Raw genomic sequence first — 16,877 nt, 5'->3', positions numbered from 1 at the left:
TGTAAGCTCTATAACCAACGTGGGGCTTGAACTTACGACCCCCAAGATTAAGAGTCACATGCTCTACCAATTGAGCCAGTCAAGAGCCCCATTCATAGGTTTATTTCTGAGCTCTCTATTCTGTTCCATTCATCTATGTGTCTGTTTTTGTGCCAATACCATGCTGTTTTGATTATAATAGCTTTGTAATATAGTTTTCTTTCTCAAGATTGGGCTTTGGCTACTCGGGGTCTACTCTCTAATCCTTTACCATCCTTTACTTTTCTTCAAAACATTTATCACTACCTGACACTATATATTTATTTACTTATTTATTTATTATCTATCTCCTGCTATAAGAATATAATCTCCATTAGGGGCGCCTGGGTGGCACAGCGGTTAAGCGTCTGCCTTCAGCTCAGGGCGTGATCCCAGCGTTATGGGATCGAGCCCCACATCAGGCTCCTCCGCTGTGAGCCTGCTTCTTCCTCTCCCACTCCCCCTGCTTGTGTTCCCTCTCTCGCTAGCTGTCTCTATCTCTGTCGAATAAATAAAATCTTTAAAAAAAAAAAAAAAGAATATAATCTCCATTAGAGCAGAAACATTGTTTAAAGATGTATCTTCTATCCCTGACCCATGGAAGGAGCTTGTTTCAATTATCTATCACTGCATAACAAATCGTACTAAAATGCAGAGGCTCATTTATTTGCCCACCGTTCTGTGATTGGCTAGGCTTAGTTGATCAGTTGTTTTCTGGCTCTCATCTTTGGTGGCTCACATGGCTGCATTCATCTAGAGGCTCAGGAGGTCTGGGTAGTCCAAGATGGTCAAGTCTAGCAGGTTGCTGTTGGCTGAAGTGCCTTTATTCTTCTCTAAGTGGCCCATACAACAAGATACCTTGGGTTTCTTAAATGGTAGCCACAGTGTTCTAAGATGAAAATAAAAGCTGCAAAGTTCCTTAAAGCTGAGCCTCAGAAGCTATGTATACAATGTTACTTTCCCTATATTTTGTTCATCACTGCAAGTAACAAGGACAGCCCAGATTTAAGAGACAGAGAATTAGATGGGAGGCACAGCAAACTCACTTTGAGGAAGGGAGAGGCCACAAAGAGCTGTGATTATGCTAGCAATCCATCACAATGCTCTGTAAAAGTCTGTGGAATGAATGAATGACTGTCTGAAGTTCCATGCTTCATATTCAAGGATTGCTGTGATCACATTTCCCAGGCCACAGATTTCATATCTTTCCCACAGCACTCATCACAATCTGCTCCGTGTTTTTTATCCTCAGAGGAAGTTACCTTGTCTCCTTCTCTCCATATATTCCGTGTATCTAGCAGATATTGAGTCTCCAAAAAGATACTCTATAAATCCTTCTGTTGAATTTAATTCAACAATCTTGACATCCTATGCCTTACCTTCTATTCCATCATCATGAAGTCACTGATTGAACAATTCCCTGAGAATCTTACCATCATTCCTGTCTCGGTGCCCTTACCCATTCCATCTTCCCTGCCTAAGATACTCTCCTTCGGGGTGCCTGACTGGCTCAGTTGGTAGAGCATGAGATCCTTGATCGCGGGGTTTTAAGTTTGAGCCCCATGTTGGGTGTAGAGATTATTTAAAAATAAAATATTTTTAAAAATAAAATAAAATACTCTTCCCCGGGGCGCCTGGGTGGCACAGTCATTAAGCGTCTGCCTTTGGCTCTGGGCGTGATCCCAGCGTTCTGGGATCGAGCCCCACATCAGGCTTCTCTGCTGGGAGCCTGCTTCTTCCTTTCCTGCTCCCCCTGCTTGGGTTCCCTCTCTCGCTGGCTGTCTCTCTCTGTCAAATAAATAAATAAAATCTTTAAAAAAAATAAAAATAAATAAAAATAAAATACTCTTCCTCGATGCTTATTTCAGGATTTCTCACAGACACTTAGCAATCTTGGCCCTACCCTCTAAATTCCAGTAAGGAGGGGGGCATGGTAACAACTGTGATAAATCCCCTGGTTGAATAGCACTACTAAAACCATCCTTTGCAGGAACAATGTTGTTTTGTCTATCCAGTACCACCTCCTGTGTCAGGAAGTGTTTCTTCAACTACATTGTGCTTGAAGAAGTTACTATATTTGTATATATATGTATATACATATATGTATGTATATCTATATGTATATACATATAAGATTATGTCCTTCTGGGTACGGTCCAATTATCTGATCTGTCTGAAGTTGGCATTAGCCTACCCAAAAGCAGGTGCTGAAATTTAAATGAAAGCAGGAGTGGAGCAGATCCCCTTTGTCCTTCTGTGGTGGAATTCCCTCCCCTAAACGTGCGTATATGAGTAGTCTCCCTAGACGGGTTGACGAACATGTGATTGAGGTGTAATTGACCAAGTGCTGAGGATGCTGATGTCTAAATAAACATTCCTCGCACCACCACCAAGCCATTAAGTGTCTATAGGGCTTTAGGGTTGGGTTATGAAAATACTCGGGTTTTTACAAAAACTGAAGCCAAAAGTCTGAGGAAAAAAGACAATAAAGCAGGGCAGAGGAATTATTCTTACACATTTTCCCCCCGGGGTAGATAGCCAGGAAGGAAAAGAAAATTAAGGAGAAAATAAACGAACAGGAAACCAAAAGCTGCTGAGCTGAGGTTCTGGGAACTGCACGGAGAGCAGTTTGGAAATGAAATGGAGAGAGGAGCCTGTGCCTGGGGAACACCTCTTCAGTCACCAGGACAGAGAAGAGAGAGCTCCAGTTTGGACAATGTGTGGACGGTGTGGGCGGGGGGCGGGGACTAGCAAGAGGAAACTTTTGGTTCTATGTATTTTTTTTTTGAAAGATTTTATTTATTTATTTGTGAGAGAAGGTGAGTGACCGAGGGAGAGAGAGCACACGAGCGGCGCAGAAGGAGAGGGAGAAGCAGACGCCCCTGCTGAGCAGGGAGCCCGACTAGGGGCTCCGTCCCAGAACCCTGGGATCATGACCTGAGCCAAAGGCAGATGCTTAACTGACTGAGCCACCCAGGCACCCCTTTTGTGCTACATATTAACCAAGGTTTTGGGCCAAGCTAAAGTGAGTCTGTATTTGGATTAAGTACGTATATTCTCAATTTTGATAAATGGCACCATAATTGGTCACCCACCAATCTGAAAACCCAAGAGTCATGAAAATCACATTGTCCCTCGCTCCTCAAGGTTAATCATCCAATAAGCCCCCCTCCTATTTGCCTCTTTGTTCCCAATCCATCTCCTTCTCTCCATTGCTACTATCATTGACCTAGTTCAGGTCCCTCTAATCTCCCACCTAGACAACTGGTCTTCCTGTCTCCAGTCTAATCCCCTTCCAAACCAGCCTTCATAACCTGCCAGAATAAGCTTTCTCAAACACATATCCAACCACGTTGCTCTTCTTCTTTACAATCCCCACCCCCCACCCCCAGAGGCCCAGTTCATATTGACCAAAAACTAAACTGTAAGCATAGCATGCCAGACTTTTTTTTTGTTCCCTGTTTAACTTTCAACCTTCATTCTGGCCATTCCCCCCTTCCCCCCACCAAACACATACTCTGGGCTCTAGTCATACTGACATCCTTTCAGCTCCCCAAACACAACATGCTTTATCAGGCCCCTGCGCATACCTAAATGCCTCTCCTCCCTATGCCAGCCTAGAGAGCTCCAATTCATCTCCACAACTCAGTTCAGGAGTCACCTCCCCCTGGCTTACCCCAGGCAAGGTCACTTGCCTTTCTCAGGGCCCTACGGCTACCTGTACACACTTTTGCTATTACACATGCGTATTTATTGGGCTGTCTCCAACCAACAATGGGAAGTTCTCTGAGAACAAGACTGTATTTTACTTATCTTTATATTCTCCGTGTTTAGAATCGGCTTAACATAGATGCTCAAGGTCTGTTAAATGAGCGGATGAATACTGGATAGATACTTGAGCTTGCCAAGAGTTGCAGGAAAGGAGCTTCTGCATACAAAATAGCTAATGGCATGTGTGCTGTCACGCCTTGGGAAAAGGCCCTGACAGGTTTTGTTTTTGCTTTTTAGGCCGCAGTATTTTAATAATTCACTCAACAATTATTTAGTAAGCACCTCCTATGTGTCAGGTCCTTTTCCATTTTTAAAGGGCAGGGGGTACTTAAATTAAGCCTGAAAAACAGCCCTGGCCTTACTTCTCCTGGGCACTCTCCAGGAGAAGCTTAAACTGTATGGAATGACAGTTTGTAATTGTTTTTGAAAGCAGATTCTGGGAGATGCAATTATTTCACCGCACCAAAGGAAATTTTAAACAATTCTGAATAATTTTAAAATGAAAAAAAAAATTTTCTTTTCTTTAGAATAGAGTGGCTACAGGCAATAGATGGAATGACATGACCAAGGCCTGCCACGTGGTGGCAGTGCTTCTCCAGGGATAAAGGCTCAGCAGCCCAGAACTTCAGAAAAGCAAGCCATTTCTCACACTTCATTCCAGAAGAATGGTAGTACTAAAACTTCAACATGGGAGGCTTTCTCAATTTGCAGAAAAGGTGAGATAAGATATATAATTTAATCAACTTTCTCCCTCCAAACTTTCATAAGCCTTTGGCATCTCCTTTTGTCTGTCTTCCAGCGAGCAAATAGAAATACAACTTTGGAATGGGTTAGCCATGTTAAATCCTGTGGCTTATTTTTCCATACACATGTAATCTCAGAATTCCTTTTTTATATTGATTTTGTGTGACATGAGGGTAGATCCTACTGGTGAAAACGTTTCCTAATTTCTATGACCAAATCGGATGTGGTCAGTACTGCAAAATATTTCTGCAGAGTGCCACACGTCCAGGTGATCTGTCAATTAAACCCATTTGAGAATCCATCTGATCCGATTGGATTGCATCCAGGGTTTTCTACTTATAAATAATGAAAACAAGGTTCTGCGAGGTTAAACGACTTACCTAAGTTTAAAAAGCCCTTTACTGGACAGGTTCAGGCTAATCTCTGCAAACTGAACACTGCAGCGATTTCCCTTGCTACCATCAACTTCATAAACAAAGCTTGTTGGATGATTAACCTTGAGAGTCCAGAGACAGAGGAGTCAAGGTGACTCCCAGGTTTCTAAATTGGTGAGTGATGGATTATGGTGCCAACCACCAAAATTGAGAATATAGATTGCTAATTCCAAATACAGACTCACTTTAGATTAGCACAAGTTAATGTATAGAGTAAAAGATTTCTCCTTCCTAACTCACCCAGTCTGCTCATTGCCCAAATCAGAGCTCTCTTTCTTTGTTTTTCTGGTGACTGAATAGGTGTTCTTCAAAGAGAGGAAAATGCTAATTACTTCTGAAAATGCTAATATCTGGAGTATTATCTCATTTATTCACATCCAAAGGGAGTTCAAGAATAGTATAGTTGTCAAGTGACCAAATTTGTTCAGCAAATATTGATTTCCCTACCATGAGCCGGGTATGTTCTAAGCCCTTGTTCTCCAAGTGTGGTCTTCATACCAGCAGCATTAGAATCATCTGGGAACTTGCTGGAAATGAAAATTCTTGGGCCTTGGGGCGCCTGGGTGGCTCAGTCGATTAAGCATCTGCATCGGGCTTGGGTCATGATCCAGAATCCTGGGATCCAGCCCTGTGTCGGGCTCCCTGCTTCTCCCGCTGTCCCTTCCCCCGCTTGTGCTCTCTTGCTCTCTCTCTTAAATGAATAAAATTTTTTAAAAAAATCTTTAAAAAAAGAGAAAATTCTCGGGCCTCACATCAGACATCCTGAATCACAAACTCTGGGAGTGGGGTTCAACAACCTTTTTATCAGCTCTTCAGTTCATTCTGATGCATACTTATTCTGATGCATAGTTGGAGAAAAACTATTCTACATAGAATATGGTGTTAAAGGAAACAAAGTGCTGTCCTCTTGGAGCAACAATACACAAATTGATAAAAATAAAACTTCAGGCAGAGGTGTTATTGGGGAAACCAGAACAGGGGATGGAGGGAGAATGGAGAAGGGGCTCAGGCAAGGTCTCCCTGAGAAGTAGGAGTTCTGGAGTCAGACTGAGCAGGGTGTGAATATTGGCTCCACCCGTTACTAGATTTTAAAGGTTTAGTCTCCTGCTAAAATGGAGATAATATATTACTTACCTTATAATTAATTCTGATGACTAAATAAGATGTTTACAAAATTCTTGCAACTGTTTCTGTCACAGGGTAAGCCCCTGATAAATGTTAGCCCTCCAAATATGAAGGAGGAGTGCTACAGGTGTATATTTGGAAATCATCAATGTAGAAATACTGGAGTGGGTGGAAATGTGGCTAGATGGATGGGATAGAAGAGGATGGATAATGGAATCTTGGGGGCAGGGGCAAAAGTGGGTTGAGAAGTGGTGAGGAGGTAAAGAAAAAAAGATGAGGAAAGAGAATTTTATTTGAACCCAGCTGAAGTTGGAAACTTGGAAGAGGAGGCCAGTGGATACGGTAACTATCCTGGTTTGCCTGGAACGGAGAATCTTGGGAGGTGGGACTTTCAGTGCTAAAACTGGGGAAGTTCTGGGAAAATTGGGATGAGTTGGTCACCCCAACTCATGGATAGGATCATGAGAATGAAGTGGGGACAGTAACTACTATGGCCTTTCTTTCTTGGTGCTCTCTGATCTCCTTCTTACAGTAATCTTGTAAAGTACCTTCCAGGAGCTTGACTCAACCAGAAGCCAGAGGTCAAGGGAGCTTGGGTAATGCAGTGGGGAGAAGTCAACTTTGCCTAGACAGAGCAGGATAAGGAATGGCAGAGAATGGACCTGCAGGGGAAAATGATAGTAACCAGCATAATGACAAGGGATTCGAATTGTCTGGTATTAGTCTGACTCCAGACCTTTTATTCTTTTTTCTTGCCTTGTCTAAGGAGTCTAGGAGTGGACAGGTAGGTGTTTTCTGCATTCTCAAATTAACTTTATTTTTTGAAAAATAGTTTATTTATTTATATGAGAGAGAGCACGCACACGCGTGCGTTTGAGAGAGAGAGAGAGGGAAAGAGACAGCACAAGAAAGGGAGAGGAGTAGAGGGAGAAGCAGACTCCTGGCCTAGCAGGGAGCCGGATGCAGGGCTCAATCCCAGGACCCTGGGATCATGACCTGACCTGAAGGCAGACGCTTAACGACTGAGGCACCCAGGCGCCCCTAAAAAAGATTGTATTTATTTATTTGCCAGAGAGAGAGCACGAGAGAGAGAGAGAGAGAGAGAGAGAGAGAGAGAACAAGCAGGGGAAGCGCCAGGCAGAGGGAGAAGCAGGGGGCTCCTCCTGAGCAAGGAGCCAGATGTGGGACTCAATCCCAGGACCCTGGAATCAGGACCTGAGAGGAAGGCAGACGCTTGACCGACCAAGCCACCCAGGCGTCCCTCAAATTAACGTTAAATAAAATTATAAAGGCGGGGCGCCTGGGTGGCACAGCGGTTAAGCGTCTGCCTTCGGCTCAGGGCGTGGTCCCGGCGTTATGGGATCGAGCCCCGCATCAGGCTCCTCCGCTGGGAGCCTGCTTCTTCCTGTCCCACTCCCCCTGACTGTGTTCCCTCTCTCTCTCTGGCTGTCTCTATCTCTGTCGAACAAATAAATAAAATCTTTAAAAAAAATAAAATTATAAAGGCTATCCAAGGATATTCTTTGCTTTGATATATGAGCAGCCCACAAAACTTTTGTTTGTCGATGTTCAGTGGCGTGAATGCTATGTACAAGAAGGAGCAGGCAGGATCTAGCTACTCCAGGGATGGAGGTCCTGGCGAAAATGCCCACAGGTGCCTTCAATTGCCCTGGGATCTTCTCCCAGCTCACTTCCCGCTTGGAGGGTTTACTCCTCAAAATGAGCTGCGGCAAGGGCCAAAGGTCAAAGGCCACCACTCGCCTGGTTACCCCCTTGCAAGGCTAGAGGGCCCCTCCCTCCCGCAGACGCGACACCCCCAGCCTCCCTTAGGTTCTATTGACTGGAGGAGCCGGGACCCGCCAACCCAACCCAGATTATACTTGCGGGATTGGCCGAAGGCGCTTCGTGATTGGTAGGACAGTGTGGGGGGCGTGGCCTCATGTAGAAAGACTCCTTCGGATTGGTGCCAATCGTTAGGGCGGGGCCTCCACTCTGGCTGGGCGCGAAAGCTCGAACCTTGTTGCCTGACTGGAGACCGCGAGAGCAGCTGTACCCCGGCTAAGAGAACCGGAGACCTGCTCCGTTACAGCAAAGCGCCGGGGAAGCCGGAGTCATGACCGGCGAAGTGGTTTCTGAGGTGAGTTCGTGCACAGGCCGCCATGGCGGCTGCAGAGGCCTGGCGCCGAGGGGCGGGTGGGGTAGGGGTCGAGCCCGGCGGAGCGGGTCGCGGAGGCTGGTAGGACTACAGCTCCCGGCGTGCACCGTGGCGGCGCGGCGCGCGGTCGGGCCTGGCGGGATGCCCCTGCGGTCCGGTGGGCTCGAGACGCTGCGGTCCAGTCCCGCGCTGGGCTTCCCGCCCCTCGGTGCGCTCCGCGGCGTCGCTTGTGGCCCCTGCGGCGCGCGCACCCGGCAGCCCATCGGTTCCTCAGCTGGCCCCGCCCGTCCGGCCTCCCCTTTGGCGCGTTTCCTGCAGCCGGGGCTCTTCCTTATTCAGCCCCCCCAAAACAGAGGAAGGCCCAGGTCCGCCTGGGTTGCGGGGCGGGGTTCCCCGGAAATGGACGGTGGGAGTCTCTAGGAGTTCGGAATTGAGTTTCTAGGGGGCTTTGAGGTCATCGCACGGAACCCCGAGAAAAGTAGCAGTCTCGGGGCTTCCCGGCTGGTGGCTGGCTGATCGCTGGCGGGATCAGGCATAGAAACATCTGTTTCCACACCCGTGTTCTTGCCTGGGGCCGGGACTAGGGTGAGCCTTGGGAGCAAAATTTAAGACGGCTCCCCAGAACTCAGTAATTATAGTATTTGAATTAAGTATTTTTTAAAATAAAAATTAAAGCAAAACCCTGCGTTTGCACTACTCCACCTCACCTCCTCCTAATCCTGGCCCCGGTTCCAACAGAACTTGATCTACAAAAGTAGTTGGCTGACCTCATGAGCCATAGTTTGCCAATTTGATTTTTTTTTTTTATATTGATGACTGAGGTTTTTGAGACTCGACTCTGTCCTCACCCTGTTCCTGGCCCTGACTGTTGCTGATATTGGTACAATTTGCCTAGAATAAAGTGATTAAGAGCGTTACCATGTATTGAGTTATATGGTTACCTAAACTCAGTTTCTGCGTCCACAGAGAATCTTACTGCTTTGGATTGTTGAGAGAATCATCAGTACATGAATGATGATCCTCAGTACTTGTTATCTTTGGTTATTATTTAAATAATTGTACCAAACATTTAAATCAATTTAATCGTTTTTTGAGAAACCATTGAGGTAGGTAGTGCCCTACTACTTTACAGATGTTAATATTTACCTCCCCCCCCTCCCCCCCACCCTTAAGTGGATTCAAAGCCCGAAGAACACCAGGGATGTAGGAGATCTGGCGTCTACGATCAGCCTGGTCACTAACTGGTCAAGTCACCTAACACACCCGTACTAATATTTTTTACTTGGGACTTCTAAAATGGTTTTATTTGGAAATTTTCAAACATATACAAACATAGAAAGGCAGGTATAATGAACCTGTCACCTAACTTCAACAGTTATTAAATCGTGCCAATCTTGTTTCATTTATAGTCCCACCCACTTTCCCCCTCAATGGATTATTTGGAAGCAAATTCCAGACATCATTTCATCCACAAATACTTCATTATGCATCTCTAAGATAAGGGCTTTCCAAAATAGATGACCACAGATATTATCGCCACACCTAAAATATTTAGAATTGTTGCTTAATACTAAATATCTAGTTAGTCTTCATATTTCATTGACTCATATGTATACTTTCAGTTTATTTGAATCAGGATCCAAAGTCTGCATATTGCAATTGTTGATATGTGTGTGTGTATATGTATCTTAACTCTGTATAGGTCTCCCTCCCTTTTCTTTTTTTCTTGCAGTTTACTATTAAGGAAACGCATACTTTGTTCTATAGAGTTTTTCACATCTGGTTGCATCTCTGTGATGTTATTTAACATGTCATTTGGATACAGTGAGAAGCAGTTCAAACAAAAAACGTGTAATAAATGCTTGATTCTTTTTGTTTAGGTGCCATTACTCAAAATAAAGCGTTGGTTCTATAGTATTCTTCAAAGGTGAACAATGAATTTTTGGTTTCTTTGGTCCAGTAATTCTTTTTCTTTTTAATATTTTATTTTTAAATAATCTCTATACCCATTGTGGGGCTCGAACCCACAACCCTGAGACCAAGAGTCACACGTTCCACTGAACCAAGCCAGCCAGGTGCCCTTTGTCCACTAATTCTTTTTTTTTTTTTTTTTTAAGATTTTATTTATTTGAGAGAGAGAGAGAGAGAGAGAGACAGCCAGCAAGAGAGGGAACACAAGCAGGGGGAGTGGGAGAGGAAGAAGCAGGCTCCTAGCGGAGGAGCCTGATGTGGGGCTTGATCCCATAATGCCGGGATCACGCCCTGAGCCCAAGGCAGACACTTAACGACTGAGCCACCCAGGTGCCCCTTGTCCACTGATTCTTAATGTCATCCCTTTGTTGAACCATCGTATTGGTGTTTTCCTTACTCCAGCCTCACAATCCTATGATTTGTGTATCTTTATGTACTTAGAGCTTTTTGTCGCCAGTTGGTTAATGCAAAGTATGTTCTTATTTTCTAGGTTCACCTAGAAGTCACTGATCCAAAGGTCATTTCACAGGAAGACGCCGATAGTCCTTCCGACAGTGGACAAGGCAGCTGCGAAACCATCGCGCCCTTGAGTGATGGAGGTTTGTAATAGTGATTTTTATTTTAGGCATAGAATGTGGGGGCCTGGGTTGTAAGTGGACTGATTTCATTATTCTCTTGGTTCGTTTAATTATTAATGTCTAACCTTATTGTTTGTCTTATTTATTATAAAAACAAAATAATAGTGCTTGTACCCTTTTGACATTAACCATTTCTATTATGTTATTGAATAAAATATATAAAATGTCTAGAAGCTATCACTGCCTTGTTGAATGCATTCATCCTTTACTAAAAGGATTTTTAACACCTGCCAGAAGAATTAGAACAACTTTACACTTTGTAAATATATATAATTATATTTCTAAGTAAGAGACATTTTTCCAGGGAAAATGTTTTTTAAAATCTATGTTTACATTTGCTTTGCTACAATCAGTTCTTAGTGGTAGTTACATAATTTCACAAGGTGACATAGCACTTGGATAATTGGATATTTTTGAGGAGCAGTGGGACTAGGAGGAGGGCCAAATGACAGTAGACCTCTAAAAAAATTATGTTCCCTCCAGATTCAGATGAAGAGTTATTCGTGAGTAAGACATTGAAAAGCAGGAAGGTATTACAAGACAGTGATTCTGAGAGAGAGGACACAAATGCCTCTCCAGAGAAAACTCCCTACGACAGTATCGAGGAGGAAAATAAAGAGAATTTGTATGCTGGAAAGAATGGAAAAGTCAGAAGGATTTTCAAAACTCTGGCAGGCAGTGCTGAAAGTGACATCGAGGAGTCTTTGTATCAGGAAAATCTTGAAACCCAGGTGATGCCTTGCGTAGACCGGAGTCTCCAATCTGAAAACTCTGTGGACTTCACAGTTGACAGAAAGATTTCTAAAAAACCCAAATGTGATAAAGAAGGAATTGAAGGAAAAGCAAAAATGAAATCAAAGAGAAGACTTGAGAAAGAGGAAAAAAAGATGGAAAAAATCAGGCGGCTAAAAAAGAAGGAAACGAAAAATGAGGTATATTTACAAGAATAAATTTGTTCTTTCTAAGACAGATGAACTTAACATCTTAGAAAAAGTTGCTTTTAGCTCTTGAGGTTTCTGCACTTAGCATATAGTTTCGAGTTGATTGTTTCGCATTGCAAGTAATGAGATACGTAATTTAAAACTTGTTGGTCTCATTCTCCATTTTGGATAAGCAGGGGACACTTCCAAATAAATAGCTTTCCATTTTCTTTGCAAGCACATGGAGTAATTGCTGCTTCTGGTCTGATGAAAATTAGCTTTCAGAGGAGAATTTTTTAGGCAAGTCTTGTTTGCTAACTAGAGAAACCATCCTCAAGTTTTATAAAGTAGTTGCTTAATAAGTATTTAATTGACTTTTCAAAATATATATATATAATTTATTAAGTTGGTTTGGGATAGTAAAATCACAGCATGGACCTCAAAGGATGACTATGGGTAGGAACCAGGGAGAATATTCTAGAATGCCATATATTTGTCTACTGATGTAATATGGGCTTTTTATGGCCTGATCCAAATTACCTTATGATGTGAAATATTGGAGTTTGGGTGATTGGATTTTGCTTTTTCTTTATGCATTGTCCAGGAAGATGATGTGAAACAGCCATTTAATGACAGTGGCTGTCTTCTTGTGGATAAAGATCTTTTTGAAACTGGGCTGGAGGAGGAGGAGGAAAATAACTCTGCATTGGAAGACGAAGAGTCATTAGAATCCATAAGGGCAGCTGTGAAAAACAAAGTAAAAAAGCACAAGGCAAGTAAAAGATGATTGCAAAAGAGCTGACCCACTGCTTCTAATCTTTGTTTTATTTTCTGACTTACTGTTGGAATCTCTTTTTTTGAACTGAAGAAAAACATGTGGCAATTGATTTAAGTTTTGTGGCTGTCAATTTTGGAATCAGGAAGTACAGGTGATAGACATGCTAACTTGTGTGGAAGCTAGTATTTTTTTTTTATTAAGATTTTATTTATTTGACACAGAGAGAGAGAGGTAGCAAGAGATAGTGAGAGGGAGAGAGAGAGAGAGAGAGTGCATGAGCAGGGGGAGAGGGAGAAACAGGCTCCCTGCTGAGCAGAGAGCCCGATGTGGGACCCTTTCACAGGACCCTGAGATGATGACCTTAGCTGAAGGCAGATGCCTGACCGACTGAGCCACCTACATGCCCCAGGAATTTGACAGCCCTCATAGGAATGTTAGGGGGAAAAATGAGATACTTTATATTGTATAAGAAGCAGGTAAGTAATGGGGCAGAGATATAAATTTTATAATCCTGTGGCCTCCATGAAATGAACCTAAAATGTTTCTGGAAAGGTATCAAAGAGAAGCAATAGTCAAACATCATTGTGCTGAGTGTTTGGAAGCACAATTGTTCTTGCTAAGATTATCTTTAGCTCCCTGGGAGTCATTGTCCCTCCTTAGGGAAAGATATAATAAAGAAGTGTAAGAAATGAGAGCCCAAGCTCCATTTGAGACAGCAAATTTTTTTCTAGGCTTTATTGGGATGCTGTAGGTTTAATAACTTTGTTTGATAATTATTGGCTTGTTATTAACAATGATGTGATGTTGAAAAGCAATCTTTTGAGTAGGCAGTATCCTCTTATCTCAGTTCAATTTTTTTTTTTTTAAGATTTTATTTATTTGACAGAGAGAGAGAGAGACAGCCAGTGAGAGAGGGAACACAAGCAGGGGGAGTGCGAGAGGGAGAAGCAGGCTCCCAGCAGAGGAGCCTGATGTGGGGCTCGATCCCAGAACGCTGGGATCACGCCCTGAGCCAAAGGCAGACGCCTAATGACTGAGCCACCCAGGCGCCCCTCAGTTCAATTTTTTAAAATGATTTTTTTTTTTAAGATTTATTCATTTCCTTTAGAGAAAGAGAGAGAGAGTGCACGCACGTGTGCTCCAGTGCGGTGGGGGTGGGGGGGTGGGGGGAGGTGGCAGAGAGACAGAATTCCAAGCCGACTCCCCGCTCAGCACGGAGCCCAACGCAGGGCTGGATCCCATGACCCATGAGACCAACCAGAGTTGAAATCAGTGTAATTTTTGTCCATATTTTTCAACTTGTTATCTTCTCTTTTAGAAAAAGGAACTGTCTTTGGAGAGTGAGGTCTATCCATTTGAAGAAGAAACTGAGTTATCGAAAGGCACCATAAGGAAGGTGAGATAGAGCTCTGTATAATTGTCATGTTGATTTCTTTCCCCAGGAGATTGTGAATTTCTGAGGGATAAATATTTTATCATGTCTGTCATATTTTCCTGGTACCCAACATATTGCTTTGTACATAGTAGGGACACAAGTATGGATTGTGTCGAATTAATTCTATGTGATATGCAAAATAAATGATCTTGAATTTATATTGTACTGAACTTACTAGTGCTTACTTTTCTCTCTCCATCCTCTTTTCTTGGAGAGGGCAAACTCTTGCAGCATGAATATCTTTCTGGATAATAGCATTAATGTAGTCTCACTTTCTGTTTTCTTTAGGAAAGGAAGGCAGCCAGATTAAGTAAGGAAGCATTAAAAAAACTGCATAGTGAAACTCAGCGCCTTATTCGAGGTAATGTAAATCAGTACAGTAACTTTGAGGCAAATCACAGTGTATCTTTGTAAGCTCAACCTGGGTGTTAGGGTTGTTTTTTTTTTTTTTTTTAATGTTATTTATTTGAGAGAGAGAGAGAGAGTGCGTGCGCGCAAGAGTGGGGAGGGGGGCAGAGGGAGAAACAGACTCCCCACTGGCTAGGGAGCCTGACAGGGGCTTGATCCAGGACCTTGAGATCACAGCCTGAGCCGAAGGTAGACGCTTAACCAACTGAGCCACCCAAGAGCCCCCAGATTTTTTTTTTTTTTTAATTTTAGACTTTATTTCTACATCCAACATGTAGAATCTGTACTTTTCAAAACTTTTTTTTTTTTTTATTGAGAGGGAGAAAGAGAAGCAGACAGCCTGCTGAGGACCCTGGGATCATGACCCGAGCTGAAGGCAGATGCTTAACCGAGTCATCCAGGGGCCCCAAGAATCTGTATTTTTTAAAAACTTCCTGGATTAGTTTGATTTCACAACTAAGTTTAAAAGCCACAGGTCTTCAGGGAGTTCTTTTGTACTTAGATGCTGTCTTTATTAAAGCCAGGAGTGTTTTCTGTTTCTGGTGATGGCTTTTACCGTACTGTTTAGTCAACTGAATATGAAATGACATTTCAGAATATACAGTCTATGTATTTGCTTGTTGTGTTCCGTTTTATAGAGTCTGCACTTAATCTTCCATATCATATGCCTGAGAATAAAACCATTCATGATTTCTTCAAACGTAAACCCCGACCCACTTGCCAGGGAAATGCCATGGCGCTACTGAAGTAAGAACTCTCTTTCCTTGTGATTATAATTTTTGTAATAAACATCTGGTGTTAAAAGTTCAGACTCCTCACTCCTAAAACCGATTTAACTCATACCATGATGTGCTGAGATGAGAGTTTCACACTTAGGATAATTTTCAACTTCAGCTCATTTTCCCTTCTCTAGGTCATCTAAGTATCAGTCAAGCCATCCCAAAGAAACCGCAGACACCGCAAATACAAGTGAGAAGAATAATGACCACCATAGCAAAGATTCTGAGCAGACAACAGATGCAAGCTATGAAATGGACATTAATGCACTCCCTGCAGCTTCAGTGGAACCCCAGATCACTGCTGGATCAGATGAGTCATGCGGTAAGGATTTGATGGGAAGCGAAGAGCAAGAAATTCAGGAGAGACAGAAGCAGAGTGACGATAGACCTTTACCTGAGGACAGCTCCGTGGCACAGCAGGAATCCAGCTTCCTCCGGAACGAGGACAATGAGGAGTATCAGGCCGGAGGGCTTGTGGCACCTGAACCTCATGCTCTGGAGGAAGAAGAAGGCCTGAAGAAAACAGGAGAAGCAGACGAGAAGGTGGAAGAGCCCGGGCAGCAAACTAAATCAGTAATTGTGCCAACTGAAAAAGCGAGGAGGTTCACTCTGGATAGACTTAAGCAACTGGGGGTAGATGTTTCCAGTAAACCTCGGCTGGGTGCTGATGAGGATTCCTTTGTGATACTTGAAGAACCTGAAACCAACAGAGGTAATCCTTTGAATTGTGGGGAGCCTCTAGAATAGTTTATTCTGGCACCTTTCTGTAATTTGCTACCATGGACGATAGGGAACACAGGAGGAACCCATAACCACACGTGGTCTTATTCTGTAGATGTATCAGATATGGGTAGAATTCTATTTAGATAAACGTGGCAGGGCATCAGAGTGTTCTCAACCTTGTTTAAAATGGAAGCCTGTTGATGGGTTGGTATACAAAAGAGGTGCGTCACTGTTGTATTCTGGTAGGACATTCAAAAAAGCATTATTCATTTTTTCACCATTAAAGGGAAACATTTTGGTTCAGGAAATCGTCTGCAAAACTGAATTTCTTTTTTTTCCCGACTCATTTAACAAATATTAAACTATCCACGACGTGCAAGGTTCTGTAGGGCAATCCAAGAGCAGTCTGACATTTATTGTACATTTAAGCTACTTACTCTTATAGGGAGATAAGTATGCAAATAACAGTAATACAAGAGAGAAGGTGGAAAGTGACATCTATAATGAACGTGTGTCACTGATGATCGGAAAAAATTAAATGAAAAGGGAAAAGTAGTTAGAATAAAGTGCTGTGGCAGTTTAGAGGAAGGATTAGTTTCTTCCAATAGGCGGTTAGAAGAAGGCCTGAAGAGTAGGTGGATGTAATTACTTGTTCACTGCCTTTCCTTTTATACTTTGAATAGGGATCTTCTGGCTTGTTCCCTGCTCTATCACCAGTGCTTCCACAGTGGATGACATATTATAGGCATTTGTATTGGAGGAGTGAATGAATGAATGATCCTTCAAGACAGAGTTCAAATATTACCATATTAGGTAGACTTCCTGACTAGTAGGTAGAATTGGGTGTTCCCTACTCTGTATTGAGGCAGTATGGCACGATAATAAGAGCTTAGGCTCTGTAGCAAAACCAGGGTTTTGAATCTGGACTGGCTTTGAATCTGGACTGGGCTACTCCGCTGTTTAACCTTGAGCATGCTG

The 16,877-nt window shown here is 43.1% G+C and overlaps 1 protein-coding gene across 1 annotated transcript in view; it reads left to right on the top strand.

Moving 5' to 3' along the window:
- The first annotated feature begins 7,805 nt into the window (after positions 1 to 7,805).
- The window catches only part of CLSPN (claspin), a 30,596-nt gene continuing 21,524 nt past the window's right edge, over positions 7,806 to 16,877 (top strand). Inside the window, exons 1-8 of the mRNA XM_008694404.2 lie at positions 7,806 to 8,229; positions 10,709 to 10,817; positions 11,340 to 11,788; positions 12,381 to 12,548; positions 13,873 to 13,950; positions 14,278 to 14,350; positions 15,036 to 15,144; positions 15,311 to 15,888. Coding sequence (XP_008692626.2) covers positions 8,206 to 8,229; positions 10,709 to 10,817; positions 11,340 to 11,788; positions 12,381 to 12,548; positions 13,873 to 13,950; positions 14,278 to 14,350; positions 15,036 to 15,144; positions 15,311 to 15,888 — 1,588 coding nt within the window. The 5' untranslated portion in view covers positions 7,806 to 8,205. The remainder of the gene's footprint in view (positions 8,230 to 10,708; positions 10,818 to 11,339; positions 11,789 to 12,380; positions 12,549 to 13,872; positions 13,951 to 14,277; positions 14,351 to 15,035; positions 15,145 to 15,310; positions 15,889 to 16,877) is intronic.

Source organism: Ursus maritimus, unplaced genomic scaffold (assembly GCF_017311325.1).
Source record: "Ursus maritimus isolate PB19 unplaced genomic scaffold, ASM1731132v1 scaffold_32, whole genome shotgun sequence".
In the NCBI taxonomy this organism is placed as follows: Eukaryota; Metazoa; Chordata; class Mammalia; order Carnivora; family Ursidae; genus Ursus; species Ursus maritimus.
Note: the sequence above shows the minus strand (reverse complement) of the source record. Positions and strands in the feature narration are given on the sequence as shown.